Source organism: Hyposmocoma kahamanoa, unplaced genomic scaffold, assembly GCF_003589595.1.
Source record: "Hyposmocoma kahamanoa isolate Upper Pololo Valley unplaced genomic scaffold, ASM358959v1 84, whole genome shotgun sequence".
Lineage (NCBI taxonomy): Eukaryota > Metazoa > Arthropoda > Insecta > Lepidoptera > Cosmopterigidae > Hyposmocoma > Hyposmocoma kahamanoa.
In genome coordinates this window covers 4,753,341-4,772,086 of record NW_020654229.1, presented here as the reverse complement: position 1 = coordinate 4,772,086, position 18,746 = coordinate 4,753,341, and the positions used below count along the sequence as shown (strand labels likewise).

At 36.1% G+C, this 18,746-nt stretch overlaps 2 protein-coding genes across 2 annotated transcripts in view; both read left to right on the top strand.

Annotated features, from left to right (window-relative positions):
* LOC113234574 overlaps positions 1-17,980 on the top strand; it is a 79,464-nt gene extending 61,484 nt beyond the window's left edge. The window contains exons 12-15 of the mRNA XM_026469928.1: positions 12,299-12,446; positions 14,075-14,220; positions 15,312-15,523; positions 16,974-17,980. Coding sequence (XP_026325713.1) covers positions 12,299-12,446; positions 14,075-14,220; positions 15,312-15,523; positions 16,974-17,256 — 789 coding nt within the window. The 3' untranslated portion in view covers positions 17,257-17,980. The remainder of the gene's footprint in view (positions 1-12,298; positions 12,447-14,074; positions 14,221-15,311; positions 15,524-16,973) is intronic.
* LOC113234575 (heat shock protein 68-like) lies at positions 1,087-10,063 on the top strand. The gene is made up of 2 exons (XM_026469929.1): positions 1,087-2,861; positions 10,039-10,063. Exons 1-2 carry the CDS (start codon positions 1,087-1,089, stop codon positions 10,061-10,063), a joined length of 1,800 nt encoding a protein of 599 aa, XP_026325714.1.
* Positions 17,981-18,746: the final 766 nt, after the last annotated feature.

Here is an 18,746-nt window from a genome sequence, read left to right as displayed (position 1 = left end):
CGGTTACAAAATGCTTAAAAAATGTAAAACATGGTAATGCTACTTATAAAGAACCTAGCTCAATGTTTGGATGAATTTTAGTCCAGAGCACAGTAAACTAAATTATCTACGAAATTAATTTTATTGCCTCTTTATGTCAAACCACGTGATCACGAATACAATTAATTATATCAGTACACAAGCATCTAAATTAATCACGTGACTCGGCGAAGTCCCATTTTCATTCAAATCTTCCAAGAAAAGTACACGTGAGACTATCGTTCATAGTTCAGTAGTATTAGAGAGAGATAGAAAGCAAACATTGTGGTATTGTCTCATGAGTGGGAAAGAGATGCAAGATACACGTGTTTTCTGTGATATGGCTTACATCAATCTGCCAATGGTGTCTTAGGGGTGGCCAGCTTTTAGTAAAACTGCAGAGTGTGTGATTTCCTGTAAATTATATTGTTTTAACAAACAGTTACTAAACAAAATAGTTGATTTTGCAACTTCAATTCTCTGAAGCTCATGCATATGAATAATCAAGAGAATAATATTAATTTATATTTGGTGTTATCTAAATACAAACAAAACGTATTTTTCACAGCTTATTATTTATTTATATACATATATTATATATTATTGGTATAAGAATATAATAGGATAACGAAAAAATATTTAAAATATTTGTTAGCATTAATATTAAAAGCATAAAAAATATGTATATGCAACATTTTATTAAGAAAAATTTTCGAATAAATTGGTCATTTAACCTATTTTCAGAAAAGAAGAAACTTTAAATGATAATCGCAAGCTTAAGATCTCTCCAATGCAATCCTGCTGATTTGCAATATAAAGTTGTGCAGTTTTCACATTCCTAAATTGGCAACCCTGTACTCCGGAACATTCGACCAATCCTGCTTTCTTATTCGCTGCCACATTGTCAGCTGTCGAACCTTCTCGAAACTAATTGGTTGAGGGTTTAAATACACGCGGCGCGCGCATAATCTGTCAGTTTGATTTTACGACGTGAGACTACGTTTCTTCTTTTGAAGTTGTTTAGAACTTTTATTTCCCGCGTAATTGAGTTTGAAAAAAAAAAATTCGATGGTTGCTATTGGCATTGACTTAGGTACTACGTATTCTTGTGTGGCAGTATGGAGACATGGCACTGTGGAAGTGATTGCAAACGACCAGGGCAACAGAACAACGCCAAGTTACGTTGCTTTTACTCCAACTCACCGTCTAATCGGAGAGTCGGCGAAAAATCAAGCTCCTATCAATCCATGGAACACGATTTTTGGCGCGAAAAGGTTAATTGGAAGGCGGTTCGAGGATGTCGGCGTACAAATGGATTTGCGGCACTGGCCATATACAGTGATTAATGAAAACGGTAAACCAAAGATAGTGGTAGAATTCAAAGGTGAGAAAAAAATATTCGCGCCAGAAGAAATAAGCAGTATGGTACTTTTCAGGATGAAGCAAGTTGCTGAGGCGTATCTGGGTGAACAAGTTCAAGACGCCGTGATTACAGTTCCTGCTTATTTTAATGACTCTCAGAGGCACGCTACCAGGGCAGCGGGCGCAATCGCAGGTCTAAATGTTTTAAGAATAATTAATGAACCAACAGCTGCAGCTTTGGCGTACGGATTGGACAGAAACTTAAAAGGGGAGAGGAACATCTTAATTTATGATCTCGGTGGAGGGACCTTCGATGTCTCCATACTAAGTATAGGCGAAGGGTCGGTATATGAAGTCAAATCTACAGCCGGCAATACTAGATTAGGAGGAGAAGATTTCGACAACAGGTTAGTTGCTTACTTTGCTGAGGACTTCCGAAAAAGATACGGAAGTGATATAACAAAAAATATCAAAGCTCTGCGGCGTTTGAAGACTGCTTCTGAACGTGCTAAACGGTTTTTAACTTCAATGACCGAAGCGTCGGTTGAAATTGAATCTTTGCATTTAGGAATCGATTATTACGGAAAGATCTCAAGAGCTTTATTCGACGAGTTGTGTTCAGATCTGTTTAAAGACACATTGACACCAGTCCAGCAAGCGTTGGAAGATGCAAGGATGACGAAAGATGATATCAACGAAGTTATTCTGGTTGGTGGGAGTACTAGGATACCAAAGGTGCAAAGTCTATTGCTGGAATTTTTCGAAAGAACTTTGACAACATCAATAAATCCCGATGAAGCTGTGGCTTATGGTGCAGCGATCCAAGCTGCAGTCTTAAGTGGAGAAAATCACGAAAAAATTAAGGATTTATTACTAGTTGATGTTGTGCCATTGTCTTTAGGCGTGGAAACGGCTAGGGGCATGATGTTCAAAGTTATAGAGAAAAATACAGCTGTTCCATGTCGACAAACCAAAGATATAACTACACTGGAAGATTACCAAAGACTTATGACCATAGAAATCTTCGAAGGTGAGCGTACTTTGACCAAAGACAATAATTTACTCGGTGTTTTTGAGTTAAAAGATATACCGCCTGCGCCAAGAGGTGTTCCAAAAATAGATGTAACGTTTGATGTCGACGCAAATGGTATTCTTTCTGTGACAGCTCAAGATCGCAGTACAGGAAATACAGAAGGAATAACTATCACAAATGACTACAGATTGAATCAGGAAGAAATTGTCAAAATGATAGCTGATGCAGAGGCCTACAAGGAGGAAGATAAGGAACAAAAACGTTGCCTGGAAGCCCGGAACCAGTTAGAGACTTACGTTTATAATGTAAAGCAGTCAGTTATAGACAGTGGAGAAGATCTAAATGACCAAGAGAAGACGACGATGTTACAAGATTGTCAGGATGCTATAAATTGGATGGATTCTAATACAGACAGTTTGCGAGAAGAATTTGAAACAAAACTGACGGAGTTGATGCGCAAATGGTCCAAAACGCTGACTAAGTTTTATAAACCTTGCAGACATCAGGCAAAAAGGCAGCGAAGTGAGAACTATCAAGCAGAATTGGGAGAACACGAAACAGCTACTATAGAAGAAGTAGACGGTTAAGCTATGGTTAAACGATCACTTTTGAAATAATATTTTCAATTTATGTATTGCTTTTCAATCAGTCTCCGAGGGTAAGTTTTCCTATGTTTATTAAATTGGTATTATTTTCAATTTGGTATTCATAAACCTTTACTCATTAATTTTCCTTCAATATACTTTCAGAAGGAACAATAACTGGAAGATGGAGAACGTATAGCGATGTCTTCGAAAAAAATCACCCAGGAGCTAGGTGAAAAATCTCAGAAATAGTTTCAACATATTTTTATGGACTTTGTATCGTATGAACGTTTATGATGGAAACCGTTTTATAATCGGAACCATCATTGGTACGTCTAAACACAAATTACATCATTTATACTTAGTCCAACCATTTATTTAACTTTTGACATGTGCCTCCGAAGTTAATAATTATAATAAAATCGTTTATTTATCTCCACACATTAATAACTAAAAGAAAAAAATGTATATATAAAAGTTCTACACAGTGTTTAGTAACAATAGTGGTGTGAGATAAAAAGTCTGTAGCTCAGCACAATTGCGGAGTGTTTCGCAACACCGCTGATATTCTGCTACAGCCTACCATGTTCATAAAAAGAAGAACTAACACACACTATCATTCTAGTTCTAAGATTTCAAGCAGATTATTAGGTATTTACCACACACATGAATCGTCATATAGATTTTTTTATTACTATTACGCACAGAGCACTGTCCACACACAACTACACTACAATGCCTACCTCCAAGGTTTGTCTGGACAATAACCAATTATATATGACAGTCTCGCACAGGCGGGGAAGATCAGTCCACACCTTGGAAGCGGTGTATTTAAAACAACCCGAAGTCCCGACTAAAGTATAGACAGGTAGCTTATAATTATTATCCCGATCTCGCAAATAAGAAAGACTGCTTTTCTGTACCAGTTTTTCAAAGAGATAAATCGGTACCTTAAACTTATGTAAGGATTGTACAAAGCAAGCTAATTTTAATACTCTGGAATTGGCAATGTAAGCTGTTGTGTGAAATATGTTCTCTTTTACGTGTTCTAAAACAGTAACGCATACAAGAATTTTGCACTCTTTAATAGCCTTACTAGTCTTAATATACAGACGAGGGTCAAAAACGACGTCACGGTACTGCACATGAGGTAACACCAGTGCATTGCATAATTGCAACCGTATTTTTGGACTTAAATAACTTCCCAAAATATATTGGGACCTAAGAGCGCCAAAACAACGCCCTATTTTCTGGAAAACGTGTTGTTCGAATCCTAAGCTCTTCATCCATGAGAAGACCGAGATTGCGAACACAATCCTGCCTTGGAATTCGAGTAGCCTTAACAGTTATCACGATAAAAACACTTTTTCCTGGATTCAGCACGAGGCCATTACGATCAGACCAGTCGGCCACTGAATCCAAGTCCGAACATATTTTGCTAACAATTGCCGTAACGTCATTAGGATCTGGTGGAATGTGCATGTACAACTGGGTATCATCAGCGCACAAATGGTAATGGCAATGGGTGATATCAGATGGCAAGTTACTCGTGAATAGGGAAAAGAGGATTGGTCCTAGTACAGAGCCCGTAGTTCCGTAATTATTGACATACAACCATAGACAAAAAATGCAATACTTCCTGCACTCTTTTATTTTTTAATTTTAGTGAAGCGACGCGCTCTTTAGCTCCGATATTTATCGAGCCAACAGATTATGTAACGAAGATTATTCAAGTTGATTAATTTTGATAACTGTCTAATAAATTATAAATAATTATAATAAATTCTTATTGTTTATTACAATGAATCGTCGGATTCTTCTCCATATGAGCCAGGATCATCATCTCATAATCATCAATCATCAAACATTAATTATTAATTCTTGAGTACACAAATTGCAACATGACGATTCCAATCTGACAATATCTTCTTTCACGATTAAAACTTCGTCATAAATAAAATCGATTGTTATAAAAAATCGAATCAGAAACCCATTAGGAAACCATTAATTGATTAGAATTCGAGCTCTGAAAAGTTAAATAAATGGTTAGTCGGAGTATAGTTGTAAAAACTTCATTACAACAGACGTTCCAGCTTGTATTGTTATAAGTGGATATCTGCCGCCCGCTAACTAAAACGGCTAAGTGACAAAATATTTATTTGAGATGTTATAAAAAACCTAAGCCGGAATATTGAAATTGTTTAATAACATTTCAGCCATGCATCGATAAGTTCCGATAAGTTGAACACGTTAACTAAATTTAACAGTTTTTAAAAGAGAATTTTGTGCTCTATCTTTTTCTATTTGAAACGGATATTTGACCATTTATTAAAACGCGGTTAAGTGATTAGCAGCGTTTTAGTTAGTGGACGGCAGATATTGTGAAGTTGATTTTCAGTGTTTCGCACAAATTTGCTCAAGTTGTTTGTTTTTTGAGAAGGCCATATTGGCCTATGGATCAACACGGTCCGTTTTTACCGTGATCTTTTTAGTTTTTACTTTTTATGCCATTTATGTTAAGTCGTTTGTCTAGGAGAACGTAGCATATTCAGCAAAATTTAGCTTGATTACAATGACAGGTTAGCAAAATTTAAGACGACGTAAATTTGTAGCAACGTCCTACACATTTTTTTTTAAACATCGCAAAACAATAGTTATTTTACATTATTTACGCTACCACCAATTAAAATACGATAACAGAAATTCACAAATTACTGTCGAATGTTAAATCGGTTAAGTAAGTAAGTATCATTAATATATTTATTTTCACAATTTCAAGAGATTACGTTACGTCGGAAAAAGTTTGTAATGGGACATGTCGTAAATACAGAATCGATCAACTTATCTAGTCGAAATATGGCTTGATGGTATTTCGTTATTGTCACTAAAATTTTTTTAACCAATGTGTCTCAATATACTATTATTTTAGGAAAAATCGGTTTTTTTAATGACAAAGTGACGGGACGAAAAAGTCGTGCGTTTGTTGGTAAGAAACATGCCTGTCCATATAAGTTGCAGTGCCCCTCAGAGCTTTAAATCGCAAATATCTGAGAGTTACTGCCATTGCGCTCGTCAACCTGAGACATAACCTGACAAGTCCCATGTGCCTGTTATTGCCGTACTCTTCAAAACAGGAGCGCAGTAATGCTTCATTACTGCTTAAGGGCAGAAACAACAGCTACTAAAACGTCAGTCGAATCTCAATTATATAAGTTAATTTCAGCGACCATCATAATATTATGTCACTGATTTAAATAGTCAGTCGATAAATTTTTCATCGATTCTCTATTTCACTGATCGTGTCCCATCACTGATTCATGAAATTTGACAGTAGGTATCTTTCAAATCAAGCAAAATTTTGCGGAGTTTGCTTTTGTCAATTTGTTGTTTGTTGCATTATTAACTTACGGTGCTTTGACAAGATAATAAATTGGAAGTAATATAGATATTATTAAAACTTTATTTTTTTTAAGTACGTAGACAAAAATAGAGTTTTTTGAAATTTGTTCCAAACGCTTTAAAAGCGTTGCGCTGTATTTTTAAAAGTGGTTGATCGTTGAATTATTTTTTATCTTTTTTATAATGGAACAGTCAAAAAATGGACCGGATAAGGATAATAATAATCACCACATTTATTCACACGGAATCGGTCAAAAAAAACTTTATGTCCATGCAATAAGATGGAAAAAGAGATTTGTGCGATTAGCTTACGATCGGGTCGCCCCGATGCGAAATGCATATTGGTCATTTTTGTCCTTAATACATGAATATAAAGATTTTGCTGACCGTCTTAATGCGAGTCGGTGTCGATGAGTGTGGAGACTCCTTAAATAAATCTACAAACACTTTGTAGACTTATTTATCCGGTCTATTTTTTATTCATTTAAAGTGTTTGTGGTCAAAAAGCTTGTCTTATTGAGAATGTAATGTTATCGGGAACGCTTGCTATGGTCGACGACTTTTTGAGTTCGTGAGAACATTGCGCAGGCTAATTCGTTTAGCAAAGAAATTGTAACTTGATGTGTAAGCTTAAATCTGTACAGAGAAAAGGCTATGTCAAAGGTCTTTTTTCATGCAAAAGTTCTTTCATATTTGTGTCCAAACGTGCTCTTTATACTCGAATATCGATGTGACATAAGTAATCTCTTTGTTTCAACATATTTAAGGTTATTCCATTACTTATTTTAGCTTATCAAATCGCACTGTTAAAACAATAGTGTATTAACTCAAAAAGTGTATTTTTTTTGGAATCGATGAAAATCGAATTATTAGCTTCTCGTGAAAGGTTATTGAAATGTATGTTTGTCGCATGTTAAGTAGATATTATATTTAATTTGTTTTTTACAATATTCTAATGATGTTTTATTGATGTGCAGAATCAAATTCTACGTTCAGCAATCTTGAATTTCACATATTTTGAGTTACAACACTATTGTAACAGTAGTGCGAAATATTTCACAATATAATTAATTTTAAGTAGAAAACAGACACTTGGACATGAGCGAAAACGTTTGTGCGAAAACAGGGCTGTGACTTATTTGTCTCTCTGTTGACTAAAGGAGTCACCACACTTGCGGGATCAGTTTGAGCCGGTCAGAAAATGCATCACGTCAGAGATGTCCGTGTCGAAGCGAAACGCACAACTTCTTTTCACTATTATTATTCAGATTGCATCGATGGTTGGGTTGATCTTTATCGTATTGACTTGCAGCCTAAAACTATGGGACAAGGTTTACAATTAGAGTGAATCGGATTATGGTTCTTGCGGATTGTTGCCCAGGTTATGCCACGCGTACAAAGAGGTTTCTTTCGTGCACCCCAATTTTTACTCTTCTTTAAGGGACTATTTAGCTGTTTTCTCACTAGCTCAAGCCGATTGTGTTGTTAAGTGTGGTGAGTCTTTATCGTAGTAACATTTGGCAACTGATTTAAAATCTTGTAGCTCATACTAAATTCGTTCTAGCTACGAGTTATGTTCATAATACATAAATGGTAGACATACCACGATTGTACTATCTTTGCTGTTAAAGGTTGAGCTTCTTGTTCAATAACGACAATAATGCTACATACGGCGGTTAGTTACGAAGGGGATTATATTACGTTTAGATTAATTTTTAAATATTTTAAACTAGTTGTAGCTTGTGGTTAACCACATTAAAATGTGTTTTTTTAACCTTTAAAAGGCTGAAAATTTTGAGCTCTCTATATGTTTCGGAATGCCGAAGGCCTAATTTCTGTGAGTTCTCGGATTAAGGTACCTTTTTAATTATTTATGCAAGGGCAGGTTAGTTCATTAATGATGTTAACGTGTTACGATATTTAATTTTTCACAGTATTATAATAGTGCCGGAAATGAAGAATCGGACTGGCAGCGTAACGGTTTTTATTTGAAAATATACAGAGAAAAATAAGAGCCAGCGGAAACCGCATGACGGGAATGATTCAATGTCCTCATATTGAATTTATCAATATATATATTATGCTATTTCAATTGCAATAAAGTACAGATTGTAACGCTTTGAGACCGACCTCGGAGCATCGCGGGGTATCTCTGCTTTGCATTTACAAACTAACGGTCTCTTGACAGACCCGGTCCGCCAAACCTATGAACTCGATACATTTGTTTAGTAACAAATTCCTTTGTCTAACAGTGAAGGAAAAACATATAATGAAACTGGTATGCCATAGAAAGTCCATATCCCTTGGATAACTTATAAAGTTCCTAAACTATAGCCTATAAATGACCAGCTGTGGGCCGGTCGTACTACGTGTATTCGATTGTAAGAATGACTTAAAATTTGTACATAAGGTATAGTTGAAGAAATATTATTTGCACCGATGAATGTTATCTTTTGGAACGGCTCATCCTTTTTATTACAACAGGGTAATAAAACATTTCTTTTACTTAAAACGTACATGGATATGATCTTGGTCCATTGTAGCAGTCATAGGTTCGCTAAATGCTTCTTCTGAATTCTAGTTTTCAATTATTTCTTTACTCTTTCGAAAAATGCCGACCGCCGGCTCTTGTCTCTTTTCGACTCATTCTACAAGTTATTTACGTGTAAAGATCATCAAGTTTAGAATTAAGTGCCAATGAGTAAAAGTATTTAAACTAGTAGTTTGTACTATACAGATGGCACGTGCATTATACCGAGACGGCTCACTCTTTTATCCTCTAAAGTATATTATTAGATATTGTACTTTAAAGGTGGAGCGATAAGACGAATAGGTGCAAAAAATATTTCGCCAACTTATACCTTTGTCTGTGGATTGGCTTGTTTGAGAGTCATCAGCTTTATCGCCAAGGAATAGAACGATATACTTCCACTTTCGGTCTAATTGTACTCAAAGTTTTTTAGACCGGCTTGTGTCAATTTTGTGTCGACAGGTGTGGTTACTACCTTTAATAACACAAGGCGTAACACCAGCGTTCTAGTGCTGCCATTACGGCTTAAAATGGAACTAGTCAATTTTATGTCTCATTGTTAATTGTATAAAAGTTGCTCATCTGGAATTGAATCTGTGTTAAGTAGAAATTTAAAAAAATTATATGTTGTTTTAGAATTTAAGTATTTGTTATTTTTAAAAGTCAGTTATTTTTACAATTGTACACCAGAATCTCATAATATATGTATGGTTTTGCAAAGTATTTGTTTAATTTTTGCATTTTTTTAAGGGAGGCACTATAAGTGTTATTACATACACATGTGTTAGTAACAATTTTATTCTTAAAAAATATGTTAGTAGGCACTAAATCTAAACATTATTAAATTAAAATTAAAATAAAAACATGAACATTTGAGGCAATTAAAAACGAGGCGAAAAAAGTTGCCTCATAAAGGGAGAGTCAATTCTCCTGGCAATGGTTTTCAGTATTGGGTTGGAGCTGGCTCGCAGTCTGCAGAGCAGTGAGGCCGACTTTTTGCGCATAATGGCATAAAAGTCATCAGTGCGAGCCTGTGCAAACATGCCTGACGCGCTGCAGAACCGCGGCAGCCCCAACAACATACGAAAACCATTGTTATATTGTACTCGCAGGGCGCTGATGGCTCTGTGCGTATAGTTGGTCCAAAGGCTGCACGTGTAAAAAACTTGGCAGTATGATTTAAAAAGTAGAATCTTTACTTGTTCACTGCAACGCGCAAACCTTCGCACCACCATATTACACCTGACCGCCAGCGCCCTGCGTTCCCTCTCAATATCCATGAGGTCCCTAAGGTCGTCGGAGACAAAATGGCCAAGATACTTGTATTGATAGACCCGCTCGAGTTCTATATTGCTTATCTTAATGGGTGGAACATAGCTCGGTAATTTGCCCCCGGCGGCCCTAAAGACCATTATCACACTCTTTTTTACATTATATGTCAAGCCGTGTGACTTCACATACTCTTCGCACATATGCAGGAGTACCTCAAGTGCTCTGACCGTTGGGCTCAGCAGGACCATATCATCCGCGTAACTAATCTTATTGACACTAATGTCATGTACTCTACATCCGATATGCTTACTGCTGAGCCCAACGATCAGATCATTCACGTACAGATTGAAGAGCTTCGGTGACGATATTCCACCCTGCCTCACCCCGCACTCCAACCTATAAGAGTCCGAGAGCTTATCGGCCCACTTCACACTGTTTACCTGATGGAGGTACCAATACTGGAACATGCGAAGCAGCTCCGCCGGTTCTGCTCAAGCAGTTTGGCCCAGAGTACATCGTACGATACGAGGTCGAACGCCTGGGATAAATCTAGAAAACAAGCATAAATAGGCGTTCGACGCTCAGTGTAGTACTGGACCGTGTGCTTAAGGCTCAAGATAGCGCTCTCAGTTGATAGACCTGGTCTGAATCCAAACTGGGCGTAGTGCAGCTGCAATATATTCCCCAATTGAGCATCCAAGAGGCTGTCCAGAACCTTCGCGAGTATTGTTGCTAGTGAAATGGGCCGATAATTACCTTTATCAGACACATCGCCAGACTTATCCTTAGGAATTGGCACTACAATTGTTTTCATTATATCAGGGGGCAGATAAGAATGACTCATGCACAGAGAAAAGAACATAGAAAGCAGTCTAGGTAGATGGACGCCTGCATGTTGCAAGTGCTCGATACTGAGCCCGTCGTGACCCGGCGATTTTCCACGCGACATCTTAATTATTGCACTTTTTACCTGTTTAGCGGTAAAACGCACCAAGTCGGAGTCACGACAAGCCCCCGAAACTAACACTTGCTGTGCAGAACCCAGTGGAGACTGTACTTTAAAATGATCAACAAATATATTTGCAATACATACCGGGTCACTCGTTCCCTCTACGCTTGCAGGCAGCCCAGGCCTGACATCTAGCTTCCTTGTGGCTTTCCAGAACTTCGAAAAATTTTTTGATGCACAATGTGAAGCAATTATGTCAAGCCTGATCTGTTCTTGGTGTTTTTTTTTGTATTTTTTTTAAAGTTACAACATTAGTCCTAATAGCACGCACGTGTTTGCGGCATAAAAATTCTATGATGATGATGAAAATGCCATATGTCATAGACTATGGAAGTAACTAAAGAAAATCAGCCTCGCAGTTTCTGTCTAAAAGTATTCGTATTTTTTTCATATCACTTATTTGTAATTAGACAATGAATAATATCAATTACATATAAATATAGGTGATAGTACATTAGTAGGCGCACGAGCACATATTTATCCTGTTGGTCCTACCAGTAGGAGCATAAGGACATATTAGTCCTCGTGCTCCTACCAGCAGGAGCACCCAGTTGGAGCATGAGGTAACGGCCTGTAATTCGTGTTATTTTTATAGTTTTCATTGTGATGAAAGCACTCTTGACGTACGCTCACTTATGGGTTTATTACACCCTCATAAAACAAGTTTTGTCACGCGTGGTCCCTAATTTGTTGTTCAAGTTTTCATGTAAAATTTCTAGTTCGTTTTTCGAAATAAATACTTATTTTTAACTTGGATATTTTTTTCTTACACCATATCAGATTACTGAACTATACGAATATTACTATGAAAATTGGTGAAATTACAGACACATGGGACTTGTCAACTTACGTCTCAATGTAATGGACGCAGTGACAGTGCCCCTCAGATCTTTATGCTTTAAAGCTCAGCAGCATTGCAACTGTTATGGACAGGCGTGTCGCTTACCACCAGGCCAGTTAATTGGTATCATAACAAATAATTATTTATAATGGCCTTCCACTAGAAACAAGAAACAAACATTATATTGGCAAAGAAGAGTCTAGGAATTCATACTGTAAATAGTGTTTTATACGCCACGTTTAATTTTCAGAATTTCGGCGTAGTGGAGCTTTTAAAAGGCGGTCAGCACCGCCAACACGCCGCCATGATGGTAATGGCCATGCTCGGCTTCTACTTCGAAGTTGCCAGACACGATCGCGATAAGTACATTCGAGTGCATTTGCGGCATGTGAGGCCCGGTTAGTGAACTGTACTCTACAATCATTTAAAGGATTCATCATTTATTTGTCAAAAATCTCGCAGGACTATATTACTAACATCTTAAATAAAAACTTTTATGATTTTTTCTCAACCCAATCCTAATTAAGTAACTTTTTGATAGCTGAAAAGAACCATGCTGCTTAACTTCATAATTATAATGTAAAATATTATAATTTTTAAAATATGCTAAATGGGTCCATGTCACATGTACTGAAGAACTGTAGATCTTTAGCGTTTTCATTACGAAAACTAGAACATGGTTCTCGTTAACTAAATAAAAAGATACATAATGTTTTCTATTTATTGCTATATAAAATAATGGTTTCCCTATATCATTTTCAATGCTACATATAACTCACGTCGTTTGTCTCAAATAACTTACCTATTTATTTCTTCATACTGTTTTTACAAAAATCTAATTATCTCGATTAAATTAATTAATAATTATTCCATCCATTTTATAGATGTTATCATATGAAATATGTATTTATCTAAGTATTTATACAGTAATTTAATATTTTTGCTATTTTTTAAATTATTTTATTACATTTTTTTAATTTCATAATTTTGCTTTGTTGTGCACGTTATGACCGTTATTGTAATTATTGGCTCCTGTATTTAGGTCTGCAAGAAGAGATTTCTGTTACAAATAAGCAGTACCTTTTGTTTGTTTTCCGTTTTACTAAATGTGATTTGCATTTGCCTGTACAATAAATAATTAAATAAAATAAATAATAAACTAAGGTCATTATGCTATGGTTACATAAACTTACTCCTATTTCCTTCTGCAGCAATGTAAGTTGAGCTAAAGAAAGAAAAATAAATAAAACCTCATCATTGCATTCAAATAAAGGCGTGTATTTAAATTATCTTTTTATATTTGCAAACGCAGCAGAGCAAAAAATCTAAACGGTTATCTTTTTTAATGATTGATCATTTTACTCCGAGACATAAAATAAATTAAACCAATCGATATTTTAATCTGTTCAGAGCTACGCAAAAAAATTTTTAACTTCTATAAATTAACTTTGAAAGTTTTATCTTGGGTCTCAAAACTTTTTATCTTAAAAGAGCATTTAAAATAAAATTTAAATACTTGTTTTTAAAACTAAGTAAATGTTGATTATATTTGTTAACTAATACTATATAAAAATTATAAGAAAACATATTCGGAAACGCAAGCAAATTGGCTCCTGCCACCACCGGCCGCTGCCGCGACACGCTCGCTTCGTTCATTTGGCTCGTGCTGCTGTTTCATATAATAACCTAACTTGCTGAATCAGTGCAACCAAACAACCAATATTTATTAGGAGATCAATATCAAATACAGGTTATAAATGTCAGCAATTGTTGAAAGAAAAGAGCAATAATAAAAAAGAGAATCAAACATTATTATTGAATACCAAATATTAATTTAGTATGCTTAAACATAATAAAAGTGTAACCTTGATTGCAGTTCATTTATAATTTATCCGTAGATCAACTAATATAGTCGGTACAATATATATTGATATATATAATATAAATTGATCTTAAAAAAATATTATGCACATTTTCAATATATCAACTTATATTATCTCTCAAATAAATCATTAATCAATTTCAGACAAACTCCACCACTTTGAGAAAATCCGAGACGACGCAACATTCAATTTGCCTTACGACTATAAATCGGCTACCCATCCTGCGTGGCAGTTCTGGAGACAGATTGGACGAACGGGAATATCTACTGTCGCTACTTATAAAGAACAGGTTAGTTGGGAATTATATTTAATATTTTTTTTATATCTTCCTACTAGACGTAACCCCCGAATATCTACCTAACAAGACAATAATTTTATTTTCGAATATATAAAGAATTTTGGAGCAGTAGAGCTCCTTGTGAGAGTTCGTCCAGAGAAGTACTGCCATCTTATCTATTCCTGCTGCCAAGCGCTAATGTGAGCATAACTGTTTCGGATTTGAAGGGTAAGTGTGTTGGTCAAATGGGTAATTTTCAGGTAAGTTTTTTGTACTCAATTTTGGTGACAATTTCTTTTTATTTAAATATTTATAGAATATCATCATGAAGTATTATTTAATATTTGAGTGTGGTAACGTGAAATATTCTTTAATATTTCACGATGATATATTCGAGTAATTAAATAATAAAAATTGTCACTAAATTTGAGTACAAAAACTTACCAGAAAATGGCTGAAATTACCGGCACATGGGACTTGTCAACTTGTGTATTGTACTGCCACTGGTGGGCTCGCGGTAGTGTGCGTTCTCGCGTTCCCACCAAAAATCGACGAGGCGAAACATCGTCATGTTCAACTTTCGTCTCATTTTTTATTTAAAAAAAGGGAACTATTTATTTATGTGGTCTGTGAGTGTTACCTATTTCTGTCGCCTAACTGGGACTTCTCAGTTCGGGGTGACTAGACTGTAGCAATAGATCTTTGCGATTTAAGACTCTGAATTTTTTAATAATACCAATAATGGCGGGACGAACAAGTCGTGCGCCTTGTGGGAAGCGACACGTCGGTCCATAATGGTTGCAATGCGACTTAGAGCTTTTAATCGCAAAGATTTTAGGGGCACTGCCACTGTTGTGCCGGTCACCCTGAATACGGTCACACTTGGTATTATATGAATTAAAACTGTAGGACCATTATTAAGGTACCCTCTTTCCAACAGAAAAGAATCATCGAAATCGGTTCGCAAATGGAGTTATCGCGTAACATGTATAGAAAAAAAAAATACAGTCGAATTCAGAAAAAAATAGTCGGTTAAAAAAAAGAGTTTAAAGCGGTGTAGGAAGCTTGTTTATTTTGATTGTCTTCTTTGCTTCTCATCTCAGGATCCTGACGGCTCATTGATGAAGTCATTAGGACAAAACAGTGAGTTACTATCGGAGAGTGATATAATAAAAATCAACAGTATCTACGGCACAGAATGTTTCGGTGGTGAACCATCACCCACTCAACTAGATGATGAAAATACCAACAATGAAAAGCAAACGAAACCACATAAAAAACGAGACGATAAAATGGAGGAATTCGACGAAGACAGGTATAGATCACTTGTTTTTATTTTTTATTTATTTACTTATTTGTATTCAGGTTACAAAGACCCATAAATACATGCTTTATAGACTAACTATTATTTACACGCATTGTCTGCGATGTGTGACGCAATGAGGGTGTCCGGTAGCCGGCCTCGGAAACATCGCTACATGATACTCTTCGGCCAAAACTTCATTGTGGTCTATTGAAATGCCGATGTATCTCTGAACCGATGAACTCCCCATATTACTAAAATATCACTATATACATTATATTATGTCTCAGGGTGATGGGTGCAGTACCCATCAGATCTTTGCGATTTAAAGCTCTGAGTGGCACTGCACCTGTTATGGATAGTCACACAGAGATGGGCAGTGGGTTAAAATCCAATTAACTCGCCCGGGTTTTAACCGGGTTTTTACTCAAAGCGTCGGGTCTTAATCCATTTCCGCTCAGAATCTTGGGCGGAAACAGCGCATATGGAATTTGGTACAATTCCATACTATCAGAAATTTCGATGCAAAAAATCTATTTTAGACGAAAAAGAGGCAACTCCACGCTATACCCACCTTGCGATCATGTCATCGAGTATATAACCAGAAACAGAGACGAAATAAGGGCCATCCATCCCTGGCAACTCATCAGGCAAATGGGCCTTATATCACTTTTAAATATCAACTCTCGTGTGCGCTGAAATCACAAATCTGACACAAACAGCAACAACTGACCTGTCTGGTTTATTCCAAAAACATTCTGTATTTTTTGTAATAAAGATAATATCTCTAACTATAGGGGGCTGTTCTATTCGGTGGTGTGGGATAAACAGCAAAACATCTAATTATAAAGCAAACGGAATCACATTTCATCGGTAATTAAATATTAAATATGTATTTTTTTAATTTTCGTCCGTTGTAGCAAAGCTCAAGTTAAACTGGTCGATTTGAAGTTAAAAAATTGACGACTCCCGTCAATTGTTTCGAATTCGGGCTGGCCAATCGGAGCGCAGTTGTCACCGTAATGATTTGGCAGAATAGTTTTCAAATAAATTAAATGACGTTTCGTCTCTATTTCTGGTTTTATGTACTCGATGAATAGTGTGGATTCTCATTACCAAGGATACACTTTACGACTCGATTTATAAGAAAATCGATTCAAGGGCATATAATATAACGATTTTCAAGTGAATTGATTCAATAGGGATGCAAATCGAATCGTCTAGATCAGAAAGCGTTAAAAATGTTGTTATAATATTATTCAATTTGAACAAAATTCAATTTCTAACAAATATTAAGTTGTAAATAGTTTTTGCCCTCGATTTCGGGCATTAATGAACCTGACTTAAATTTGTACATTTCTGGGCGCACTACTTGTTAGCGCCATCACTTGATATTATACAATAAATTTCTCAGACCTTTATTACAAAACTTAATTTCTTTTTTTAACGGTACTTATTATAGCAATAAAACGAAAGACGAAGAAACAGAGAGGGAAGAACAAGAGTTGCAAGAGCGTGCCAATACAGAAGATAAGAAACGAGATATTGAAAAAAAAAGTCGAAGTAAAAGAAATAAGAGATTGGACCTGCATGATGAAAGTTTCGATAAGCGAGTTAAGAAATCTATAGAAAACACTTTGATGAAACGTAGACCGCTGGTTGAAGAAGAAGAACTAGCAGCTAAACCGAATCGGATCATGAAACGAAAAGGTGATGAAAGCGACACAAAAAACACCATGAAATAAAAATCACTTGAGCGCCTTCTAGAGGTCAAGTGATTTCAGAAAGAAAATGAAATGCGATAAAAGAACACATAACAAGATACCTATAAAACGTTGAAACACCATATACAAAGATCCAACAACAAGCACATAGAAAAATTCGTGAGGTTCGCTGGTTCGTTCCGTGTCTTAGTTGGCATAGCGTCTGGCCCGGTTTGCTAGCCTTTTGACCGCCACTGACAAAGACTAGTTTCGTTCCCTAGACCCCAAGCCTATTATAGTGATGTGATATGAAGATTTGTACCTAATATTAATTCAATTCTTCTAAGTGATAGAAGAACATAACAACTAATGCAACTATGAAACCATACTTGATTACAATATATAAATAATAACACAAGAAATGTCTTAATATTTATTAATTAATTCCAATTGAAAATGTTTTATTGACGGTTTAAGACGTGATTGAGTTAATGTAAGACGCTTTGAAGTGTTCACGGCGGTCAAAGGGCTAGAAGACGTCAACCGACGCGTTTGGTTCGAATCCGGTCAGGGTCCCGATTCAGAACTTTTTGATATCTTAACCGAATCGTTCAATTGGATATCGTTCTCGAATCGAAGGGCGCTTTCAGAGCTATTCAGAACATTCCGAGTTAAACGTTCGATTAGGACCTAAATACATTATCCAAGAGCGTTTACGGAGTTAGTCGGTGAAATGGATGACAAGAAAAACGAAAATCCTTTTATATACTTAGAATAATAACGCATAGAATGATAGTTTCATATAAAAAGAACTGTCACAAGTGAGGCAAAAATCAAATTCATGTAGGCTAGTTTTAGTAGTAGGTTAATTTTCGGTTTTAGTGAATATTTATATAAAAATACAAGTTGAAACGCGTTACTTCCTTGTGGAATGTGATGTTAGTATCTATTTTATGTTTGTCTGACGTATTTTTACACTCATTTACCGCACATTTCGTCGTTTTTAGCTAAAATTCTTGAGCTATTCGCGGTGCAAGTTGACCTTGAGCACTGAAGGCCCGCCCGCTCGTATAGCCCTTTTGGCGCACTTCAATTTGCCTCACTAAGCGTGTGCGGACTAGGTTTCTATGCGTTATTATTCTAAGTTTATATACATTTTTAAGACTTTAAAGTCCTAAAATATAGGAATGCATTAGTCTTGCATTAAAGTACATTAATAAAATTGAACAAAATCCAGACTTTATTTCAAATAATAAGATATTTCCGTGTACGTTCTTGCGTTGTAAACAATAGGACGTTCGGTAACTTTCATTCAATAACTGTGTTGTGAATAACTTAGGCTTGGTTCTGAAAGGCTTTATAGCCTTTGTCGGTCGAAAAGTTCGAGTAATCGTACGGGTGTGACGTCTTTTCGGTTCGGTTTCGAATACGACAGTTTGACGTTCGATTCGGGTGTTGTGAATAAAAATGAAAAGAAATCGGTCGACAACTGAGTTATCGTAGGGTTCTGAATCGACCCCCAGATCGTAGGA

Coding starts and splice junctions, on each gene's coding strand:
- LOC113234575 (XM_026469929.1), top strand. CDS start 1,087: ATGGTTGCTATTGGCATTGACTTAGGTACTACGTATTCTTGTGTGGCA. Junction 2,862..10,038: donor TTTGAAACAAAACTGACGGA/GTTGATGCGCAA, acceptor TTGTACTCGCAG/GGCGCTGATGGCTCTGTGCG.